This window comes from Chaetura pelagica, unplaced genomic scaffold (assembly GCF_000747805.2).
Source record: "Chaetura pelagica isolate M959 unplaced genomic scaffold, ChaPel_1.0 scaffold53, whole genome shotgun sequence".
NCBI lineage: Eukaryota > Metazoa > Chordata > Aves > Apodiformes > Apodidae > Chaetura > Chaetura pelagica.
In genome coordinates, this window is record NW_009952880.1 from 4,340,934 (window position 1) to 4,362,850 (window position 21,917).

The 21,917-nt window shown below is 38.0% G+C and overlaps 1 protein-coding gene across 1 annotated transcript in view; it reads left to right on the top strand.

Annotated features, from left to right (window-relative positions):
- COL14A1 (collagen, type XIV, alpha 1) overlaps window positions 1-21,917 on the top strand; it is a 121,528-nt gene that overhangs the window by 65,877 nt on the left and 33,734 nt on the right. Inside the window, exons 22-32 of the mRNA XM_009995374.1 lie at window positions 3,982-4,128; window positions 4,520-4,594; window positions 5,930-6,069; window positions 7,301-7,424; window positions 8,470-8,613; window positions 10,873-11,037; window positions 12,806-12,844; window positions 13,060-13,198; window positions 15,660-15,802; window positions 16,719-16,828; window positions 18,629-18,787. Of these exons, the coding sequence (XP_009993676.1) occupies window positions 3,982-4,128; window positions 4,520-4,594; window positions 5,930-6,069; window positions 7,301-7,424; window positions 8,470-8,613; window positions 10,873-11,037; window positions 12,806-12,844; window positions 13,060-13,198; window positions 15,660-15,802; window positions 16,719-16,828; window positions 18,629-18,787 (1,385 nt within the window). The remainder of the gene's footprint in view (window positions 1-3,981; window positions 4,129-4,519; window positions 4,595-5,929; window positions 6,070-7,300; window positions 7,425-8,469; window positions 8,614-10,872; window positions 11,038-12,805; window positions 12,845-13,059; window positions 13,199-15,659; window positions 15,803-16,718; window positions 16,829-18,628; window positions 18,788-21,917) is intronic.

The window sequence follows — 21,917 nt, forward strand, 5'->3', positions numbered from 1 at the left end:
CCCCCCCCTTCTTTTCGTCTATTTGAGTCTCTGTATCGCAGTCAGTTTGGTTGAGAGACATATCTTTTGTGGAGGCTGGTTCTTCACACAGCCAGATGTATAGGCTGGCTCCTGAAACACTGGAAATGATGGACAGAAGCAAATTGCGTACACATGGAAAGTTTCAGGAGCAGAAGTAGCGTTCTTTTGTATCAACCAGATGTTGATAAACTGTCCTTTCTATGGGAGGAAGTATTGCCTGTCCATAGAAGATAGGTGATGACCTGAGTATTTAAGTGGAGTAAGGGACAGAAGATGGATCAAGGATGAACTGAATGCATCTAACACTGTACATAAACCATCAGTGATAGCTCTGTAGGATTAGGATGGAGATAAGAAGAGTGCAGAAGAGTAGGAAAAGCTCTAATTGAATCCAGACCATGCTCACAGAGTCAGAACAGCATCCAGCTTTGTCTGTTCTCATTCCATTGATTGTTAATTATAGCCTGTAGAAATGTTTCTCATCTGGATAAATATGAGATATTTTTATGTTTCATCACATGATGTCTTGATGTTTTTAGCACTGACTATGTAGAAGATACATTACAGCCTCTTCCATCTGACTGATTCTCAGGTGTAGCCAGAAGAGGTTATTGTCCTGAAGGGGACTGGGTGGCAGATGAGGTGTTTATGCACTGACAGGGGGCTATTGCTTATGAAACCCTTAGCAGGCACAAACACGGATTGTCGCAAACTGGATGAGGTAACAGATGAGACATATATACACTGACTGAGACCTATTGCATATGACACCAGGGAAGTGCTTGTGCTTCAGGAAGCACAAGCAGAGATTGCCCCGAATGAGTGAGACAGCAGGTGAGATGTATATGCACTGCTTGAGGTTAATTGCATATGATGCTGGAGTCTTAACCTTTTAGGAGGCACAAGCCCAGTCAAGCTGTAAGGAATTGAGGGACTGGAACAAAAGCTGAGGTTAGAAAGCAAAATAAATCTTAACAACAAAATGTACTGTTAGTAGTTAAACAAGAAGGGTTAACCATTAAAATGTTGACAACTCACTTATTACTAAGTTTTATACTACAGCTGGACCATAACTATTGACTTTAAAGGATCCTATAGTCTTGAAACTTAAAACTTAACAATGAAAATTGCTTAATATGAATTTTACTAATAAAGACAAAAAAGGAGTTAATATCTCTCACCCTCACCTGGCTGCAGTTGGATGTCCCTGGGCTGGTCCTAAATCTCAAGAACTGATCTCTCTGGCCGACGTCCCCGCTGGAGAGGAGAAGGTCCAGCACCCTCCTGGGAAAGTGTATGGGAAGTCTCCTGATTAAAGATGGGACCAGGCTTTTATACAATAAAGTGGATTGACTACTGCCATTATTACTACTATTTAGCCCTACCTCCAAAATCTCTCATTGGAGAACAAAAGGAAAACAGTGGAAAAACCACAAAGGCCCTTCTTTTCACCAAGCAGACTTTTTTTTTTAAAAAAAATCTCTTGGTTCTTACTTTATATCCATTCCAGGCCTAATTGAGGCTGAGCTGGGCTCTGTGTTCTTCAGCCCTGGAGAGCAGCTGGTGGTGTGAACATCAACTTGGCCCCTGTTTGTACCTTTCAAAGTTGTTGCCAGCAAAGAGCTTGCTAGGTCCTTTCCTTTCTCATGGGAATCTTTCCACTCCAGGCCTGGGCCTGCAAAACTGAGAGACAAAAAGCAGTTGAATCATAGAGGAAAAACGAGACAGGCATATTGAGAGATGGAGTGTCCTGCTACAGTTATGGACCAAGTCACTGTTTGTGCAAACTGTCCCTCTTATCCCCAGTAGATGTCAGTGATCTTTTGAATGGTGACGTATTAAAAGCTTGGCTAACTTGAGAGAAGTGCAGTTAATAACATTTAATGGGATCTCTCAAAGGTATCATGAAAAATAATACTAATTTGTTTGCAAAAAAAGGATGACTTTTCTGTGGAATGGTAAATGTATGGTGATGCAGTTTATTTGAAGGCCTGAAACATAGACAAGCTGTTCAGAAAGCAGAGATCTTGGCTGGCACAAGACAGCACAGATTCACTGCTTGTCTGGGGGCTAGCCAACATTCTGCTTTCATCATATAGAGCTGCCAAAATTGTTCTAACTGAACCAAAAGAGCCTAAATGTGAGCAGAATTAGCTGAAGTGTTAACAATTGTTTCTTACTAACATCATGATGAGTTCTGATTGTCAGATTGGGTGTGTGTCTCATTCAAGCAGTGATCAATTATTTTTATACTAACATGACGTTTCCTGATAAGCATCAGGTGTTTCTTCCTTGGCAGTGAATGGCTGTTCAGCATTTTTTTCTATATACTCTATAAAAGGTGAGAACAGTTGCCTGTATTTCACTTCTTTCTGCTACAGATAAGGAATTTACTGAAAGAGTTGTTATTATTAAGGTATTCCTTATGCTATTTCCACTACCCAGGCGTTTTTCATTGTCAACAGGCTTTTTGATTGAGAATTCAAAAGAATTAATTTCAGAACCCTGTAAATACTCCTTAACCAAATGGTAAAGTGATTACTGATGGAATCATAGAATCATAGAATCTTAGGGCCTGGAAGGGACCTTGAGAGATCATCTAGTCCAACCCCCCTGCCAGAGCAGGGTCACCTAGAGTACATCACACAGGAACTCATCCAGGTGGGTTTTGAATGTCTCCAGTGAGGGAGACTCCACAACCTCCCTGGGCAGTCTGTTCCAGTGCTCTGTCACTCTTACAGTAAAAATTTTTTTTCGGATATTCACCTTGAACCTCCTATGCTCCAATTTACACCCATTACCCCTTGTCCTATCACTGGTCATCACTGAGAAAAGCCTAACTTCGTCCCCCTGACACTCACCCCTTACATATTTGTAAACATTGATGAGGTCACTCCTCAGTCTCCTCTTCTCCAAGCTAAAGAGACCCAGCTCCCTCAGCCTTTCCTCATAAGGGAGATGTTCCACTCCCTTAATCATCTTCGTAGCTCTGCACTGGACTCTTTCGAGCAGTTCCCTGTCCTTCTTGAACTGAGGGGCCCAGAACTGGACACAATACTCCAGATGCGGCCTCACCAATGCAGAATAGAGGGGGAGGAGAACCTCTCTTGACCTACTAACCACACCCTTTCTAATGCACCCCAGGATGCCATTGGCCTTCTTGGCCACAAGGGCACATTGCTGGCTCATGGTCATCCTCCTGTCTACCAGGACCCCCAGGTCTCTTTCACCTACACTACTCTCCAGCAGTTCAGCCCCCAACCTGTACTGGGACATGGTGTTGTTCTTCCCCAAATGTACAACTCTGCACTTCCCCTTGTTGAATTTCATCATGTTTCTCCCCGCCCAATTCTCCAACCTATCTAAGTCTCTCTGAATGGCAGCACAGCCTTCTGGTGTGTCAGCCACTCCTCCCAGCTTAGTGTCATCAGCAAACTTGCTGAGGGTACATTCTATACCCTCATCCAGGTCGTTGATGAAGATGTTGAACAACACCGGTCCCAGTACCGACCCCTGAGGGACTCCAGTACCTAGTTAAGTCCCTCTTGCAATTGCTAAGCCCATTAGGCTCTGGGAACCAGAGGCATTGACAAAGGATGCTGTAGAATTACATAATGCAACAATTCCTCATTACACTCTGTTAATTTAGGACCATATCCAAAGCCCACTGATGACAATGCTAGTGATTTTGGTTAACTTTGGTGCATGGAGTGAAATTCATCTTTTTTCCTGCAGGCATCTGACACGTTCCTCAATTCCTACTTGAAATGAAGGATGGAACATTACAGAGACCTCTGCACAGAGGTTAATTTCCAGAAATAAGGCAGCATGTAGCTTACTGGTTTATGTCAACCACTTGCCCTTCATCTGCTGTCATATCCCCTTCTTATTTCAGATTTGAATTACACTACTCCATCTAACACTAAATAAATGTTTTAATGGTTTATTTTATAATTCCAGATGGGAAAAAGCAAGAAGTAAATCTTGGTGGAGGGACACCTAGACATTGTTTCTTTGAGCTGATGCCTGGAACTCAATATAAAATCAGTGTTCATACACAGCTTCAGGAGATAGAGGGCCCTGCTGTAAGCATCATGGAGACAACATGTGAGTAAAATAGATCAGAGTTCAGCCTGCAGCAGCAAAGCTTGGTTGCTTCTCATATTTTGCTCTTTGCCCACAGATGTGCTATTCCTACCCAGTTCCCTTTTTAAACTACAATGTGACTCCTTCACAGAGATGCAGGATTCTTACACCACAAGGAGGTTTAGCTTTCTTGATAACAAGTCCCACTGTGGGATGCTCTGAATATCTGTGACTGTGAAAAAGAAAAAAAAATAATCAGAGAAGGTATCATGCAGCTTTCCAACTGCATAACTAGTTCATTAGAGATAATGAATTTTAAATATGAACATGAGTAGAAAATGGTGTGTTTAATATAGCTAAAATATATTGGGCTTTTATGCATTTTAAGATATTCTTCCCTTTTATTGTCCAGTACCATTTCCAACTCAAGCTCCAACAACACCTTCAACACCACCTCTACCACCTACAATCCCTCCTGCAAAAGAAGGTAAGTGTGACATGTATGGGTTATAATAATTTTAAGTGTTGATGCCATGTTTTTCTGCTTCTGATACTATTTTAGACCTGTGGGTATCAGATGTCAAAATACATTTGCTACAGTGACACTATTAAGGCAGCTGGCTTAAATGAGCCAAAAATCTGACATCGTCATTGCATTGTTGAAATGTGCAGAAAGAAGGGTTAATGTGTGTGAGGTTTTCTTTTTCCATAACTCCCACCCCACGCATGTTTTGCAACTGAAGCAGACAACCTAGAGTAACAAAACTATATGATGTTAAAAAAATGTGTATCTACTTTAGGTAATAAGAAAGGTGTAGGCCATGTTCAGTCTCTTTTCTCATAAAATATAGACTTTCTCCTATGGATCATTTGACCATGCAGTGTTTTGTAAAGAGTCTTCTAAATATTTCTGTGATGGGAGCATTATTATTAGAGACTGAAGGTCAGATCTGTCAGCTTGAAGTCGGTGGACCAAACTGATGTACAGTAATTGAGAATTTAATCCTGAAGTAGAGAAAAAAAAACAAAACATCCCAAACTTGTGTGTGTTAGAAATGCATAGCAGCAGATGGGTTTCTTGGTTTGGTTGGGGTTTTTTTGATCCAAGGAATAATCAATAGAAAATGAGAAATGCAGGTGTGTATCTTCCTGTCCCATTCTCTGGAGTTTTCTTGAGACCAAGTATGTTTGAATACGCAACTGCTTTCAAACTGTTTTTTTCTGATCTCAATCAATAGACTTGGACTCTGTAGAGTGTTAAAGGTTCCCAGCTCCCATGAAGGAGGGAGCAACTTCTGTGAGCAGGTGTACAGCTCTGCAGCCCATTTTGCATAAGAACATGCTGGAATAAGATGAGATGGGGAAACCTGAGTAGCTCCGAAGTAGTGCAATTAAAGGGGGGAGCAGCAGGTACTACAGACCTTGGGGACTAGTTTCCCACTGGCAATCTTCACAATCTAGAGTTTCTCATCTTGTTTACTGTATCATGCTTGGAGTCTGGGATTGTCTAGAGTTCGTGTATGACTTCACTTAACAACCTAAATAAAGGTAAAAACAGTTTGCCAGGTTTTAAAGAACCTTGTTATATGGCCTTGAAGTGTATTCTACGATAGGATCTGTCAGTGCAGACTATTCACCTCTCGCAGAGCTCAGCTGGTTCTACACCTGCACTGAAATCAATGCCAGCAGGTCTGTTAAAGCATTATTAACTGACATTAGACAATGGCTTTTCATGACAGTTGCATTTTCTTAAGTGATTGATTAGATTTCGTGAGGACTGAGGCATTGCTCTAATTCCAAAATACTTGCTTTTCTTTCTCAGTGTGCAAAGCAGCCAAAGCTGACCTAGCATTCCTGGTGGATGGGTCATGGAGTATTGGAGATGACAATTTCAATAAAATAATTAGCTTTCTTTATAGCACTGTTGGAGCTTTGGATAAGATTGGTCCTGATGGAACTCAGGTAATAAACATGTAGAGAGAGTGAAAGTGCGTGGACTTGACAGGGTATTTTAGACTAGCATCTGTGCTAGTGGAATGTATCAGAAAAGTAATTACCATCATTTCATGGTCCTTTATAAAATATAGACTGCTTTAGGACAGTATTTTTTTTCAGTGTCTTCTTTTACATGCACCATATGGTGAAATTAATAAGAATTTTGCTTGCATGAGGACTAAGTATAATTTCAGCCTCCTCTAGATCTTTCTAATGAGACTTATGTTGTGTCAATATTTTTTGTATTGATACTCACAGTGGTGCTTATTTCTAAATAAGCTAAAAATTGAAACAATAAGGAAAATTAAAGGTTCATTTATTTATAATCACACTCTACAGAATCTACAGTGCTTAAAATAAAATATAGGTTTTACAATGATTGTTTTATTTATTTTTGTAGAGAGGTGCTTGAATCTGTTCCAGGAAAGATTATTGGCAAATATATATTGCTGGTTTAGGTGCTACCTGCATAATACGCATTTAAATATAATATGCTGAGATAGCATTTTAAAATATTTTTAACTTGTCCAAACTCTGAAGTATGCTCAGTTTTTACTGTTTCTTTCTATGTGGCTATTTTCCCAGAATATAGTGCTTCAGAAACTTATGCACAAGCATAAGCTTAAGCATGTGAATAGCTCCTTTTAAATCAGGGACATCACTTACAAAATATGAAGTTCAATATAAGTTTTGTGAGTTGTAGGAGTTTAGTATTGAAATACAGGTCTTGGACTCCTGTAGACCATATTTGGAACATATTTCAGAATATGTTCTTGCATCTTTCTTTTGCTTGCTTCAGTATTGCTCCCTAAATTACTTATGTGCAGCTATTAATTTGTGGAGATGGAATAGAGTCCCTGCAGTTCTGTGTATGACTAACTGTACACGTGTGAGCAGCTGTAACTGCTCTCTGCTTTTGGGATTGAGTGAGAGTGCTTTTGCCAAAGTGGGTTTTACTTTTCTCATCCTGTTTGCTGGAAAATGAAACCAGAAAGTGTTAGGTGGTTGCCAAGGCTGCAGAGAGTAAAATTAAACTTCATTTAGTGAAAGCTTCTTAAAGAGAAAAACATTTCTGGCTTCAATTTAAGGATGAAGCAAAGTTACAAGATAAATCCTTGTTTCAAACATGCTGATTCATTACTTTTTGCTTATACACTGGGTGGTGCTTTACTAATAAACACATCTTCTGTGTGCACAGGTGGCAATAATTCAGTTCAGTGATGATCCCAGGACAGAATTTAAATTAAATGCATACAAAACAAAAGAGACTCTCCTTGAAGCTATTCAGCAAATAGCCTACAAAGGAGGAAATACAAAAACAGGTGAGAAAAGTCATTCTTATGATGCAGGTGTTCTCCCTGCTACTCTCTGTGTAGTACTTCTTTCTCATTTGCTAAGTAGTTTCATATATCAGTGCAAAAACAGTGATAACATGGTCTCTCCATGCTGCAGGTGAAAGGTTTGGCTTTGAAATGAGAAACTCTTTGTAATCTGCAGTTTACAGCTAACATCTCATACTGCTGAGTATTGACCCCTCTGACCCACAGTGATGTTGAGGGTCAGGGAGGAAGGGAGAGAGGCAGCTAAGGCAGAAGTGAATGACTTTGGGGGTTGTGTGTAGAATGAGGAATAATATAAAATCAGCTTGGCAAGTGAAAAAGTGGGAGGGGAGAGGAGATGGGGGGGATCTTGCAGAGCATGGAGGAAGCAGTGGACCAGTGGAGAGAGTGGAGGGTCAGTTTGGTTATAAGCCACGACAATTAAACCTCAGTGGTATGTTTAAGACTGGACTGGGGAAATATGTCAGTTAATTGAATGTAGTTACATTTTAATTAATCCCTTAAGATAACTCTCGGATGTCAAGAAATTAAAGATGAGCACTGAAAAGGTTAAAATATGTTTTAGTTGGAAACCATGTTTTATGATTCTCAGACTGCACAGAAATTTCTTGCAGCTATTGCCTTGCATCCAGTCTCAGTAGTGTCAAAATAATACATTTTCCATTTAATCAAGAAAATGCTACAATGGCACTTTCAGTTGTCACCTGCACTGTGCCTTACAATCCAGCAGGGAAAGATTTTGTCATCTCTGACCTGCAGAGAATACCCTTTCCCACACATGTCATGTTCTTGAAGTTCAAGTTCTGGATTGAAGAGATGAATGGCTAAAGCCATTCAATTTTCAAAGGTTAGGGTAAAAATTAGACTTTCCTAAATATCTATTATAATAAATACGGGATGCACTAATTAAGAGCCTGCTCAGGACTCAACAGATTTCTCATTTTATCCATGTCTTAGTATGATATTAGACAACAGAAACTGGATTTACGTCAAAGTGAAAATGTGTTGTAATTTTTTTCTGTTTCAGGCAAAGCCATTAAACATGCAAAAGAAGCCTTGTTTACTGGAGAGGCAGGCATGAGAAGGGGCATTCCAAAGGTTTTGGTTGTCATTACTGATGGGCGTTCACAGGATGATGTGAACAAAGTCTCCAGAGAAATGCAATTAGATGGTAAAATGTGTAGTTTTAAGAACTATCCACATATTTTTTTTCTCATTAATGATAACTATGTAAGAGTGGGCATGAGATAAGAGTAACTTTTACTCCAGGAAGATTTCCAAGTTTAAAGAAAACAGACAGCAAACGCTGAGAAATTCAGAATATCATTAGGATATGGTTTGATCCTGGATATTTTGTGTGTGTGTGATGAATGCTATAATTTTTCATGTTAGCAGCAGTGCTGAACACGTAGTGGTCAATGGAATTGCTCCCATGATGAAGAATTTAGGGGGCACTATCCTGAGAACCTGGACTGTCATCTATGAAGTGTAGTCTTGTGGTTACTAGCAAACTGAACTGTTTTGTTTTCTATGCAAGAGGTCCTTTGACAGTTCTTTCATATGTTGTTTTATGGGTTCTGATCTGCTCTCATGTTACACTAATTACCTTTAGGAATTTTTTTAAAACCACCGATTTTAGAGCTTTAAGCAAACTGTGTTGTGAATCTAAGCATAAGAACAGGGTTAGTTGTAGAAATGTCTGATACTTGGGTTTGTATAAAAATCCAAAGAGCACAGTGTAACACATGGAACAAAACACAAGGATGGAAGAAAAAAGTTATCATCTTTCTAATGTGAGGAGATCTAAGAAAAAATTACATTTGTGCTTTTTAATTTGCCTTTAGTCTTTGGCAGCTATGAAGTTACCAGTGCATATTACTGATTCCTGAAACCCAATGCAGTCATTGAGCTTGGCTGCCTGCTTGGATTGCTGCTAGATGCCAAGTGCAGTGCCTTCATAAACAACATCGTATCACAAGATAATAAAGCATGCAATACTTGCTTTAAGTAGCAATCAAGGAAACACTATGTTTGTGATGAAATTAGAGTCTGTGTCTAAACTGAACAAAAATGTTCAACTTTCAGATTAAGTCTTGCAGTTCTCTGATTTCCTGTTACACTGGCAATGGCCTGCGAGGGGACATCGTGTGGCAGGGGTTCAGCTGCTGACTGGGATGTGTCACCTTGGACAAATGACATATGCTGCCCCATTTGCTTCTGGGTGTGCTGTGTGCTTAGGGTGCAGATGGGCTGGAGCAGTGACTGACTGGGATCTGTGGTAGAGACTAGCATGAAGAGGTGCTGATCTTGGGAAGATGATGTTATAATCAATTAAGTCAAAGTTTTGTTGAGCTAAAAGCTCCACAGAAGGGGGTGGATGCCCTTGGGCCTCATTCAAACTTTACAATATTGCTGACTGGAATAAATTTAGGGCTGGACCATGCAAGAATAATATGTCCATTAAAAATATTCAGCCTCCTGTAGACATTTTTTTTCTTGATGTTTTATGTAAAGGAAAATGTTAAAGAGCTTTCATCTAGTTTGCTGCTCCTCAAACTTATAGAATACAATTTTAATTTAATTTAAATCTTTGAAGTCAGGATCAACTTTCAAAATATTTTCATGCAGAATATGCATAGAACAGACTGGACCAGTGCAGTTAAGTTGCTGACGAAATGATAATGCATTTGTTTCAGTGTTCACTCATGAGGCAGCAGTGAAAACTGTAATAAATGGCACAGAACAAAATCTCTAAAAGACAAAGGAAATTAATTGCTGTGCTTTGTATTTTATATACTTGATACATGGATATTTTTGTCTGTGATACAGTATGGCATTACATTAAAAAAGCTTTTAACATTTGCTAAAATTTTAAGCTTCTGAGTAATCTTATGTCTTCAGGAAAACACTTAAGCATTAACTTTAATTAACTGGTAAGAATAAATAGCCAAAATCTCTCACAAAGCATATATTACCTTTATAAGGGACTTACTATAAGGGTATGTAGCAATAGGAGAAGGGGTTAAGCAAGAAGAGGGTAGATGTGGGTTGGATATTAGGAGCAACTTCAGTGGTGAAACACTGTAACAGGTTGTCCAGGGAAGTTGTGGCTGCCCCTTTCCTGGAAGTGTTTGAGGGGGGTTGGATGGGACTTCGAGCAACCTGCTCTAGCAGGAGACGTCCCTGAACATGCAGAGGGGTTGGAACTAGATGACCTTTAAGGTCCCTTCCAACCCAAATCATTCTGTGATTTTTTTGGCTCACTTGAGGTTATATGCATGAATTTTCTTCTGTTATAGGATAGTAATAAAATTTCCACCTTTGTATTTAATCAGGAAAGGAGCCAGAACACATACAGTTCTGTTTATTTTGTATTTCCACTCTCTAAATGAATGACTCGCAAGACTGTTCTTTTTTTGTTGTTTTACAGGTTTCAGCTTTTTTGCTATTGGAGTAGCTGATGCTGACTATTCAGAGTTAGTTAATATTGGCAGCAAGCCCAGTGAAAGACATGTCTTCTTTGTGGATGACTTTGATGCCTTTACAAAGATTGAAGATGAGCTGATCACTTTTGTTTGTGAAACTGCATCAGCAAGTTAGCCATTTTCACTTTTACTTTTTTCTTTAAAAAAAGTGCTAAATACTGGGGGGAGGGGAGGGTTGTAACTATTAATTTTCCTTTAAGAGGTAATCTTGATTTTTTTAAACATGATTTACTACAGATATTATAACTCTTATGCTATTTCCTTAAAAGATTAAGTAAATGAAGGTGTTTGGACTTCAAAATAATTAATGGTTGTTTGCTATAGATCCAGAATACATCCATTGTTTATCAAAAATTTATTTCAGATCTGAAACATTGTTAATGGCTCATAATTTAGTAATAAAAAGTTAATTATACTTTATTTTCTGGGCTACTTTAGCCATCGGTAAGGGTAAAATTAGTTACATTCATTATTACTCAAATTGCATGGTTAAGTTAGTAATGGAGACCTAATAATTACAGTTTGTATGTAGGAGTTTGTATGTATTTGTAGAATGTAGAAGAGTTGTAGCTGCGTAAAGCACACCCATACTCACTGAAATCTGTGAAAATGCCACACTTGAGACTCTTTATGAAAATGAAGACCTTCTGGAACACCTAGGGCAATAGGGCAATAAGAGGGCAATAATTCACATGCTTTTAGGTGTATGGCTTCAATATATTTCCTCAAATAGCCAAGAAGTAGGAGATGGATAGCTGGTGTTTATAATTTGTGACTGTATGGAGTCCATAGGTATAGGACTGTGAGTTGTCAGAGCTGGTGAACACAGATACAAAGCTTGTGTCCCCTCAGTTCTTTGGTTTGGACTCTGTACTCTGCTTTCAATGGCAGAGAAAACAATGAATGTTGACAATACTCAGCAGTAGCATTTATTGGTCAGTCGTGCTTCTATTCAAGAAGTGAAGTCCTAACAGGAGTTTCCTGGGGTGCCATATTTGACACCCTGCACCTAGGGTTATTGATTTCCCAGGGCACCTTTCTTGGGACAAATTAGTGTACTTTCTTCCCTGCCAAAAGAAAATATAAAACAAATCCATAGCTTTTTACAGTGGGTGCACACACCTTAAAGACCACAAGCAATTCTGGTCTCCCTTGCTCATGAAAGCTATAGTGGAGTTTGAAAAGGTGGAGAAGCCCAGCTAAAGCAATTGAGCTTGAGCTGGAGGTAGGCTGCAGAATCTCACTAAACTGGATATTAGGAAGAATTTCTTTACCAAAAGAGTGGTTGGACAGTGGAACAGGCTGCCCAGGGAGGTGGTGGAGTCACCATCCCTGGAAGTGTTTAAAAGAAATATATAGTGCTTAGCAACATGATTTAAGCACTGAACAGGTAGAGCAGGTTATGGTAGGGGGATTTAGGTTATGGTAGGGAGATTTAAGTTATGGTTGGGCTTGATGATCTTCAAGGTCCCTTCCAACCAGAGTGATTATATGATTCTATAATAGTGAACTAGGGAGCACTTGGTTCAAACCCAGTATAAAACATACTTTTTTACTCAGCAAGCAGTGAATTTGTTGTCATGCCAGGTTGTGAAGGCAGGTTCATAGAAGGGTTAGACATGGACAACAGATCTATGAAAGGAGATGATATGGAACACACAGGGATGCACCCTTTAGCATCCTTGCTACAGCCCTTGTGAATCCTGAGGAGCATCAATTGAATGGAGTAGAAAGTGGCCAGGTTTGCATGCTCTTTCTGAACAGAGTCTCCTTTTGCTACTGTTGGTGATAGGTGATAGTGTACTGGGGCTGAGTGGATCATTGTTCTGACCCAGTGGGACATCTCTTGTATCCTTAAATGTATCTCTTCTTTTTCAGCCTGCCCATTGGTAATTAAAGATGGCAACAATTTTGCAGGTACAGTATTTTCGTGTTCATTTTTGTTCCTGATTGATGGAATCATTTCATTACCTGATATTTACAAAATTAATACTAATTTTCCCTTCATGCTAACAGCTGCTAAACAGATGGTGATATGAAACCATCTGGTGAAACCAGATTTGTCCATTTTTTCTATGCTGTAAAGTGGAATTAATTTCCATTACTGAAATGTATATTTTCATGCCTTCCAGGATTTAAAATGATGGAAATGTTTGGTTTGGTCGAAAAGGAGTTTTCAGCTGTGGAAGGGGTTTCAATGGAACCTGGTACATTTAATGTTTACCCCTGTTACAGACTGCACAAGGATGCCCTGGTGTCCCAGCCTACCAAGTATGTATTAACATATAAATATTCAGAAAACACATGGAGATGATTGTCCAGTGCATGCAATTATTCATTTCAAGGTTCAGTATTTTCATGTCAGAAGAGCAGACATGCTAGTGGATGTCTACATATGATCATACTAGGGAATATATATTATAATACTATATTATATGATCGCTAATGTAACAACAATAATAATTTTAATATAAATATGCAAATAAATATAATATATGAATGTATAATGTATACAATTATTTAGGATATGTAGTGTATGCATTTTAAATATTATATAAGAATATGAATAGTATAATAATTATACTATTATTATACTATATTATTATACTAGTGAATAGGAAGAGTGGTGGCCTGAGTCCTCAATCAGTTTCATTTAAAAATAAATAGCAGTTTGGGGTAAAAGTAGGTGAGCCCACTGCCTCTTTTGGGTTTCCCCTCTGAGACAGTTTCAGGCTTGTGCCAGTTTAGCACCAAGCACTTTTGTGCAGGGGTGCATTTGGGCAGGTACCAGCATGGATTACTTTGTGAAAGGTGCCTGTGGAAAGTGGGTTGTCTCATAGAAAAATGTCTTTGAAGTCTGAGTCAGAGTGGGAACCTACTTTAGGTGTCCTCAGTCAGTTTCTGCCTCTGTCTGTGTCAATTCATTGTTTACAAAGGAAGATTATCACCTGAAATGAGTCTGTGTGAACACCATCTAGTACATTCCTGGGAGGCAGAACATAGTTCAGTCGCAAGGGCTGAAAGGGAGAGCTGTGAAGCCTCTTTTTGAGCTCTTACAGTCATTCCTCACAGAGGATGGAAACTCCCTATTTCTTTTATGAACAGTCTGTATGTTGTGTTTAGTTCTTCTCAGTCTTGTCCCTCATTTTGTATTAAATGGCACCAGTAAAAAGCAGTAGGCCTGCTTCATTAAAAATGGGAAGGTGGAACAAAAAGTATTCTTCAGCTGAGATAATAAGAAGGAAAACCAGTTGGAAATTACTTTTAAGATTTACATTAGATGTCATTGTGGTCTTTTTGTGTGATTATCCTGTTGTGTCCCAGTTGGCCAATACTCCTTGGACCTGTTTCACATTCTCCATGATGGTTGCCTCCTGGGCCTAGATGGACTGGATTTCCAGGGATTAGCATTTCTCACTTCTTTTTCCCTTTCTGCTTCTTTCTAATCCTATCTGCTGCATTTGTATACTCTCCTCTAGCTGCCACCTCAGCCCAATCCTCCTTCGTTAGGCTTTCAGTCCCTTTCATTGAGAGAATACCTTTCTCTTACTGATCTACAGGTACGTCTGAATAATACCACTTGTGTTTTGTCATCTCATCTGTGCACTGAGTATCATTAATGTTATTCTCCTTTTTGAGCTCTGTATATCCCCAAACTTGGTCTTTTCCCCACTCTGTTTATTGAATTTTCTTTCATTTGCACTTTGTTCAGTGGAATTTGCTCTTAGACCTGTTGAGTTCCCTCTCTTTTCTGTATGGGAAATGTTCAGTGTAACATACAATTTCATCATCTACAGATACCTTGCAGAATATATTAATTATATAGCACAATGAACTCTTTTTCCAGCATGATTCATATCTTTACATCTTACATGTGCCAGAAACATTTCAGAAGAAATTGATTGTATTTGGGGAAAATAAATGTATTAAGTAACTTATTTGGGCTTCTTTTAGATCCTTTTACTATGATTTTAAGAAATCAAGCTAATTAACATGTTCTAATGCAGTCAGCTGTTCCAGACACTTATCCAGATGTCCCACCTTGGAATTTGACAACAAGAGGTTAAAATAAATTGGAAGTAGTAAATAACAAATTTTAGGAAATGGCATAAAATAACATACTTCTTTTATATCATAAATTTCCTCTCCCTTCTGCAAAAGTTCTAGGAGATGAGATTGTATTTTGTCTGTGTGATCTGTTTTGACTTCACTTTCTTATATTTTGCCTTTGAAATGTGCAAACTACATTCCCTATGACTTATAAAGCTTCCTGTTTCATTCTCTGTCATTCCTAATTTCTATCCATTAATGATGGTTTCATGACAAAGGACATGTTTTTTGAGATTAGTCTTTCAAGCAACTTCTATGTTAAACCAGACAATGGCAAAGGTCTTCCAAGTGGCTACTGTTTTTCAAAAGGTTTTACTATAATTAATTTCAGCTTTGCTTCAAACTGACCTCTGATTTGATCTTCAAATAAAAAAAAAAAACAGCAATTAATAATTAAGGAAATTCTGTAGATTTTAAGAGGAAAGATAACTTCTCATTGCTTCATAAGTATTGGTTTGATAGTTATCAATTGAGTAGATTTTGCAAAGACTTATTCCTATTGCTTCTCAATCTTGATTTCCAAAGACATACACAAGGTAATAGAAAGCATGTTAGGTGAACATCTAGTGAGTAAGTAACTGGATATAATGTTTCAGCCTAAAAAGCATTATTTCCCTTCCAGGTATTTGCATCCTGAAGGACTCCCTTCTGATTACACCATTACATTTCTGTTTCGTATACTCCCTGATACACCTGAAGAACCGTTTGCTCTTTGGGAGATTTTAAATGAAGCATATGAACCACTGGTTGGAGTTATTTTAGATAGTATGTATTTTGTATTTTATTAGTATGTTGGTTTTTTTCTTTAACTCTATGAATGGTTTATTGTGTGTCTAGATTCATTATTGCCAATGTTTTAACCTACTGCCAGAACAACTACGTGATCTGGAAGTCTTGAATGGATGTTTTTTAGATTCAATTAACCTAATTTTTATTTGGAGTTAGAATAAAATTTTAAGTACACTTCTCTAAACTGGAAGCAATAATTGTGAAATCCAAAGAGCTGTACTAGATATAAATCAATGCAAGGGAGCTAGTGATTTACTTGTAAAATTCCCAGTGCTCTGAATCTGGTTCTAATAGTATCTATCTTACTATATGCCAGTGATGCTGACAGTACGGTATGTGTAGAGGCAGTGCAGTCTGGTGGATAGCAAACTTAGAGCTAGAGACATGAGCTCTTGATGACTTTTTTAATTTCTACTTGATTTGACTTTCATAGCTGTAAAACACGGCTTATAATTTAGAAGGTTTCTGTATGTTCTGTTTAAAAGATTTAGAGCGATGCCATCTTGAAGACAGATATAGTTGTACTTATCTTTCTATGTTTCCTAGAATTTTTTTTGCATGTCTCCTTGAAATAGGTGGAAATTAGGCATTTAGCTAGCTTGAAGGTCTGTGTATGCCTTACTTGTCCAAGTCCCACAGAGATCTGGTGGGAGTGTAGGAACAAGTAGACACGGGTGAGGTAGACTCCTATCCTTCCTATCAAACCAGGAAAGAGCATTCCTCTGAGATAACATGCTACTACTGGGTCAATGTATCTCTGATGAATGTGTTCTACTAATACATGATTTGACATTCTTGGTCATCTTTGTTAAACAGAAAATTGACCATTTCAAATAATGTATCTGAGCTTTTCTTTCTCTAACATGGAGCTGCTATTTTTATTCTCACACAGATGGTGGTAAAACTCTGACTTTCTTTAACTACGACTACAAAGGAGATTTTCAGACCGTGACTTTTGAAGGTCCTGAAATAAGGAAGATATTTTATGGGAGTTTTCATAAGGTTCGTAAAGATAATAGGAAAAAACCCACTCTAAATAATGGTTTTGGAGTTTTTCATGCTTTGAAATGGTCTTTCATGTGGTCATCTGCTGCCAAGAGAAATGCATATTTCATATTCAGTATGATCTACCAAACTGTCTTAAGTCTCTTTGCAATATTGAATTAACATTAAAGAAATGGTAGTTTTTATTATGAAGGTGATGAGATCAGATTTCATTTCATGCTTTGTGCCTTTATTTTAGAGTTGATTAAAAATACTTGCCTGGAAAAGTAATTTAGAAATAAATTGGCTTTTTCTTTTAAGGTTTGGATTAGAAATGTCACTCAAAATTAAAATAAGTCCAGCAAAAAATAAAATAAAATAAAATCCCTATCCTTTTCACCATAGTTGCTATTTTAAGACATATTTTAAGGGCTATGCTATGTTGAACTTTTCTAGGCTCTTAGAGAACTCATTACATTCTTTTCAAAAACAGCTGAAGCAGTGGTGGGACTGTAGCACAGAATTGTTGTGGAAGGCACTTTTGTTGTCTGCTTTCATTCCTGATGTTTGTATCTTTCTTAAACAAAACCAAAAAATTACCAAAAAAAACCCCACACAAAAACAAACAAACAACAAAACTAAACAAACAAACAAAAAACTAAAAAAACCCAAAAAAAACCCCCAAAACCTAAACTAAACAAACAACAAAAACAAAAGACAGAAAATAAAAAAGACCATGGATTGAGGAATAGTAGTAACAGGGTTTATCTTCTCTGTGCTTCCTTTCTAATCAGTGGAGCAAGAAAGGGAAGGCAGGTAAGAGCTGGGGTCCAATGGTGTTTTGGAGGGATATATGAGCCTTTTGCAAATTCTCCTCTTAAGCAGTTTTCTGCATTTTGGGTGATGATCCTTGTTATTTATATGTTTGAAAGGCACAGGAGACCAAATTCACAGCAGCTTTTCATTTATTTAGTTCCAGCTGAGCCTAGAGCAAAGCAGCTACAGGACTCCCTCCTGGCTTTCTGTCACCTTAGGCTCTGATCTCCATGTAGGGTATTGGTATAGAGAAGATACCTCATTTCTCCCAACTCTTTGTCTGGTTTCTCCCCCCAAAAAATTGTTCCCTCCTTTGCTTAACTGAGAGTTTTCTTGTGATGGGACAGTTGTGGCTAGGATTGTCCTCTCTGCTGGGAATGTCTTTGCTGCATCAGCCATGGACAGCAGAGTGAGTCAAGGCAGAAGCAAGTAACTTTTGTTACTGTGCTCTGCTCTCATACTGTGTTTGATGTGATTGACTTTTTTCAATGTAAAAACTTCACCGTGAAAGTTTTGCTGTGGGGTTAATGTATGATTTACAGGCTAAATGTTACTACTTAGTTATGGGTTTTGCAAGTGGCTTTAAAAGGTGTATTGGTGAAATCCAGTGCTGCAAAGGAGGGTTGTGCAAAGCCCAGAAGTTATTTCTGATCAGATAAATCAAGAGTTCTTTGGGATCTGGGAGATATATGAACACTGTGTAGATATTTTTTCAGAGATAAATAATTTTCTGACTGAATAAATTATGTAAGGTGTCCATTTGTATGCAGATGTTCCATAATCAGAAAAATAAGGTAAATTCATTGAACAGATTGGAATCCTAGAATAATTCAGGTTGAAAGGGACCTCTAGAGATCATCTAGATTATTTGCTATGGATTATCTTATTTTCTTAGTAAACATGGATTTAGGAGCTTATTTCAAAAAATGGTTCCATTTTCCCAAGGAATTAATATATCCTGTGTGCTCCTTTATATGTTAAAGCATCTTTTCTTTTACTTAGTTGCATGTTGTTATCAGCAAGACTACAGCCAAAATAATTATTGACTGCAAGCAAGTGGGTGAGAAGACCATTAATGCAGCAGGAAATATTAGTTCTGATGGCATAGAAGTGCTGGGGAGAATGGTCAGATCCAGAGGACCAAGAGACAACTCTGCACCTGTGAGTAGAACAAGATATCATAGAATCATATATCATAGAATCAAATATCATAGAATCATAGAATGGGTAGGGCTGGAAAGGACTTTAAAGATCGTCTAGTTCCAACTCCCCTGCATGGGCAGGGACACCTCCCACTAGATCAGGTTGTTCAAGGCCCCATCCAACCTGGCCTTGAAGACCTCCAGGGAGGGGACATTCACAACCTCCCTGGGCAACCACCTATTCCAGCATCTCACCACCCTCACAGGAAAGAACTTTTTCCTAATGTCCAACCTGAATCTCCCCTCTTTAAGTTTCAAACCATTTCCCCTTGACCTCTCACTACCTACCCATGTACAAAGCCCTACCCCAGCTTTCTTGTAGGCCCCCTTCAGATGTTGGTAAGTTGTTATATATCCTAAAAATGAGTGTTTGGGATCTTTGCAGTTAGTTTTAAGTTGAAGCAGAGTGAACTCGCATTTGAAAGTGTAAAGTTTCAGCATTTCAGAAATTCTGCCAAAGCTCACAATAGTGCTTAACTTGAGCAAAATCTATTTTTTATTATTTTAATAAACAAAATCACTAGATCATTGTTCAAGTGTTATTCTCTAACACATATGTCAACACAGGCCATACATTCAGGTATGACTTGTGCTCCAATCTTCATTACAAAGAGTAATACAATGTGTAACTCCTTTGCCTGGAATAATTTAAACTTTGTTTTGAGTGATAATTGCTCCCCATGTCTCTCACTCTTTTTTTGGCCCCAAGCTTGTTGCTTCTTCATTAAATAATTGAACTGGTTTGACTCAGGCAGCCCCTAAAAGCCACCATCCTAGTATGTCCAGTTCTTTTATATTATAAAATACTTTGAATGTGAAAGGTCCTCCCCAAGATTTAAGTACTCTTTCATTAAGAAGTAGTCGATCATTCTGTTTGTATGGCAACCTATGGGAGTCTTTCCATTCTGTTTCAGATGCCTTTAAGAAGGTTTGTTTGGGTTTTTCAGGTAGATTTATTTGTTGAAATAATTGACAGTCTGGCCATGATCTTAGGAAGTCTTGTTTGCTGTGCTAGTTTGTGTGCTAATTTTCTAGAATGAGGGTAGCAGAGAATGTGAACCTTGAACTCATGGCTTGATTTGAATAGGAATAAGGTTCCGAAAAAGCATTTACTTGCTGTTTTGTTCAGTAAAAAATAAGTCCTCAGAATATAACTCTGTGTACAAGAAAGAAGCTTTAGGCCTCAGATTTATGGGTAATAATTATATGAAGCCTGTAAAGACAATTACACAGAGAAACCTTTGTAGTAAAATTCCCATAGAAACAGAAAAAAGCAAACTCAGGAAATCTTGGAATTTGAGAAGGCTTTGTAAAGATGTGGAAAGAAATGGTGTCTTTTGTTAGAACCCAGGAATCTATAAAAGATAAAATGGACTGCCCACTCACTGAAAAATTTGGTTTTGTTCAAATGAACTGTCAATCTGACGTAAGACTACAAATGTGTAGCTGAAGATGGAAATTCTCTACTCCACAGTACTGGTTATCTGCCTTCAAGTATTACCACATATACCAAATCACAAGCAGCCAAGAGACCACCCAAATACCATCCATTAAAGTTTGCATTCTGCCCATTTTTTCATATTGAATAGATCTTGTGTGAATAGACACATTTAAGGCATGAATGAGTTGGTTTTCTCTACTCCAAAAATTAGAAGACATCAAAGGAAATTAATAGGAGGCAGAATAGGGGTTTTCAAAGCAGTAGATCAGTGCAGCTTCTTGCCATAGAATTTTGTGGGTCCTAAATATATATATTGATTGTAGGGAAGCCTGGATGAGTGAATGAAAGGGAAATACTAGTTGTTAATAAGCCTAGGACTGGAAATCTGTGATGTGAAAGCCATTGAAAGCTAGGAGGCTTTAAGGTAGCAGTATGACTTACACCCTTGTGCTTCGTTAGATATCACTTGCTCCACTGTTGGAAATAGAATACTGCAATTTAGTCTGTTCTAGTATCTTAATTGTTTTAAGAGGCACATGAAGGCATAGGTACAACAAAAATGCCTTTTTGTACAATCGTTTTCAAAAATGTTTTGATTTGACGTGAACATTTGGGTTTGTTGATAGGTTTGAAAATTTCTTTTTTTCACCAGCTCTATTTTCATGAAATACTAACCTTAGAGATGCTTGTTACATAAAATAAAAACAGACAGGCAGTTATTTGAGAATAAAATTGTGATCTTTTTTTCTGACTTCATTCACATGAAACAGTTTAAACAAGTGTTTTGTTGTTTTTTTTTAAATACATTAATCCAGTGCAATCACCTGAATTATGCAATGAAAAAACCCAAACTAAAACCAACAGTGTTGAGGGAATATAATTGTGTCCCAGTTTTTTTTCCCATTGAGTTGTATGATGTGCAGCAGTTCAGTGAACAGGCAGAAATAGAGATGGGACAAAAAGGAGGTTAGGCTAAAGGTGCCCAACCCTCTTGACATCCCTCAGTAATGAGTTGTTTCTGGATTAGACACTCCAGCCAGCTAGAGCAATGAAATCTGACCATGATGTGCAGCAAGTTATGTTCTTTATTCCTTCAGTGGGGTAATGAAAAGTCCAGCATCAAAATGTTATTTATTTAGAATTCACAAACCTGGTCTTTATTCATGTTTCCTTTTCTTTCAAATTTAACATGCTTACCTCCGTGTATTTGTCCTATTAAAAAAAGTAATGTGTGATGTGGTCTGCTTTGGAGAAATCTGTCCAGAACTGAAGGCTGATCAGGTGAAGATGGGCAGACATTTCTGTCTTACTGTTTCAGCTTGTAGGGCTGGGTATTTTGAAAGCAAAATCACTATGAATACAGAGAATTATGAATAAATGTTTAACAGTAGCAAAGAAAGCTTTGTTTAGTTATTTCCCTCGAGTCACAGCAACCCACATAATATATTAAAATAAGAGTACTGACTCATTCAACATTTGGATGGTGAATACAGCAATTCAGGGAATGCCTGTTTGCTCTTTATTTTACACCAACATGCTTTATCACTCCAGATCTCTAGATTGTCTAACACAGAGAGAATGAATGCATATACACGCCTGTGTAGAGCTGCATAAATTTAGCCAATACTGTCAACCTTCCATTGTTCAG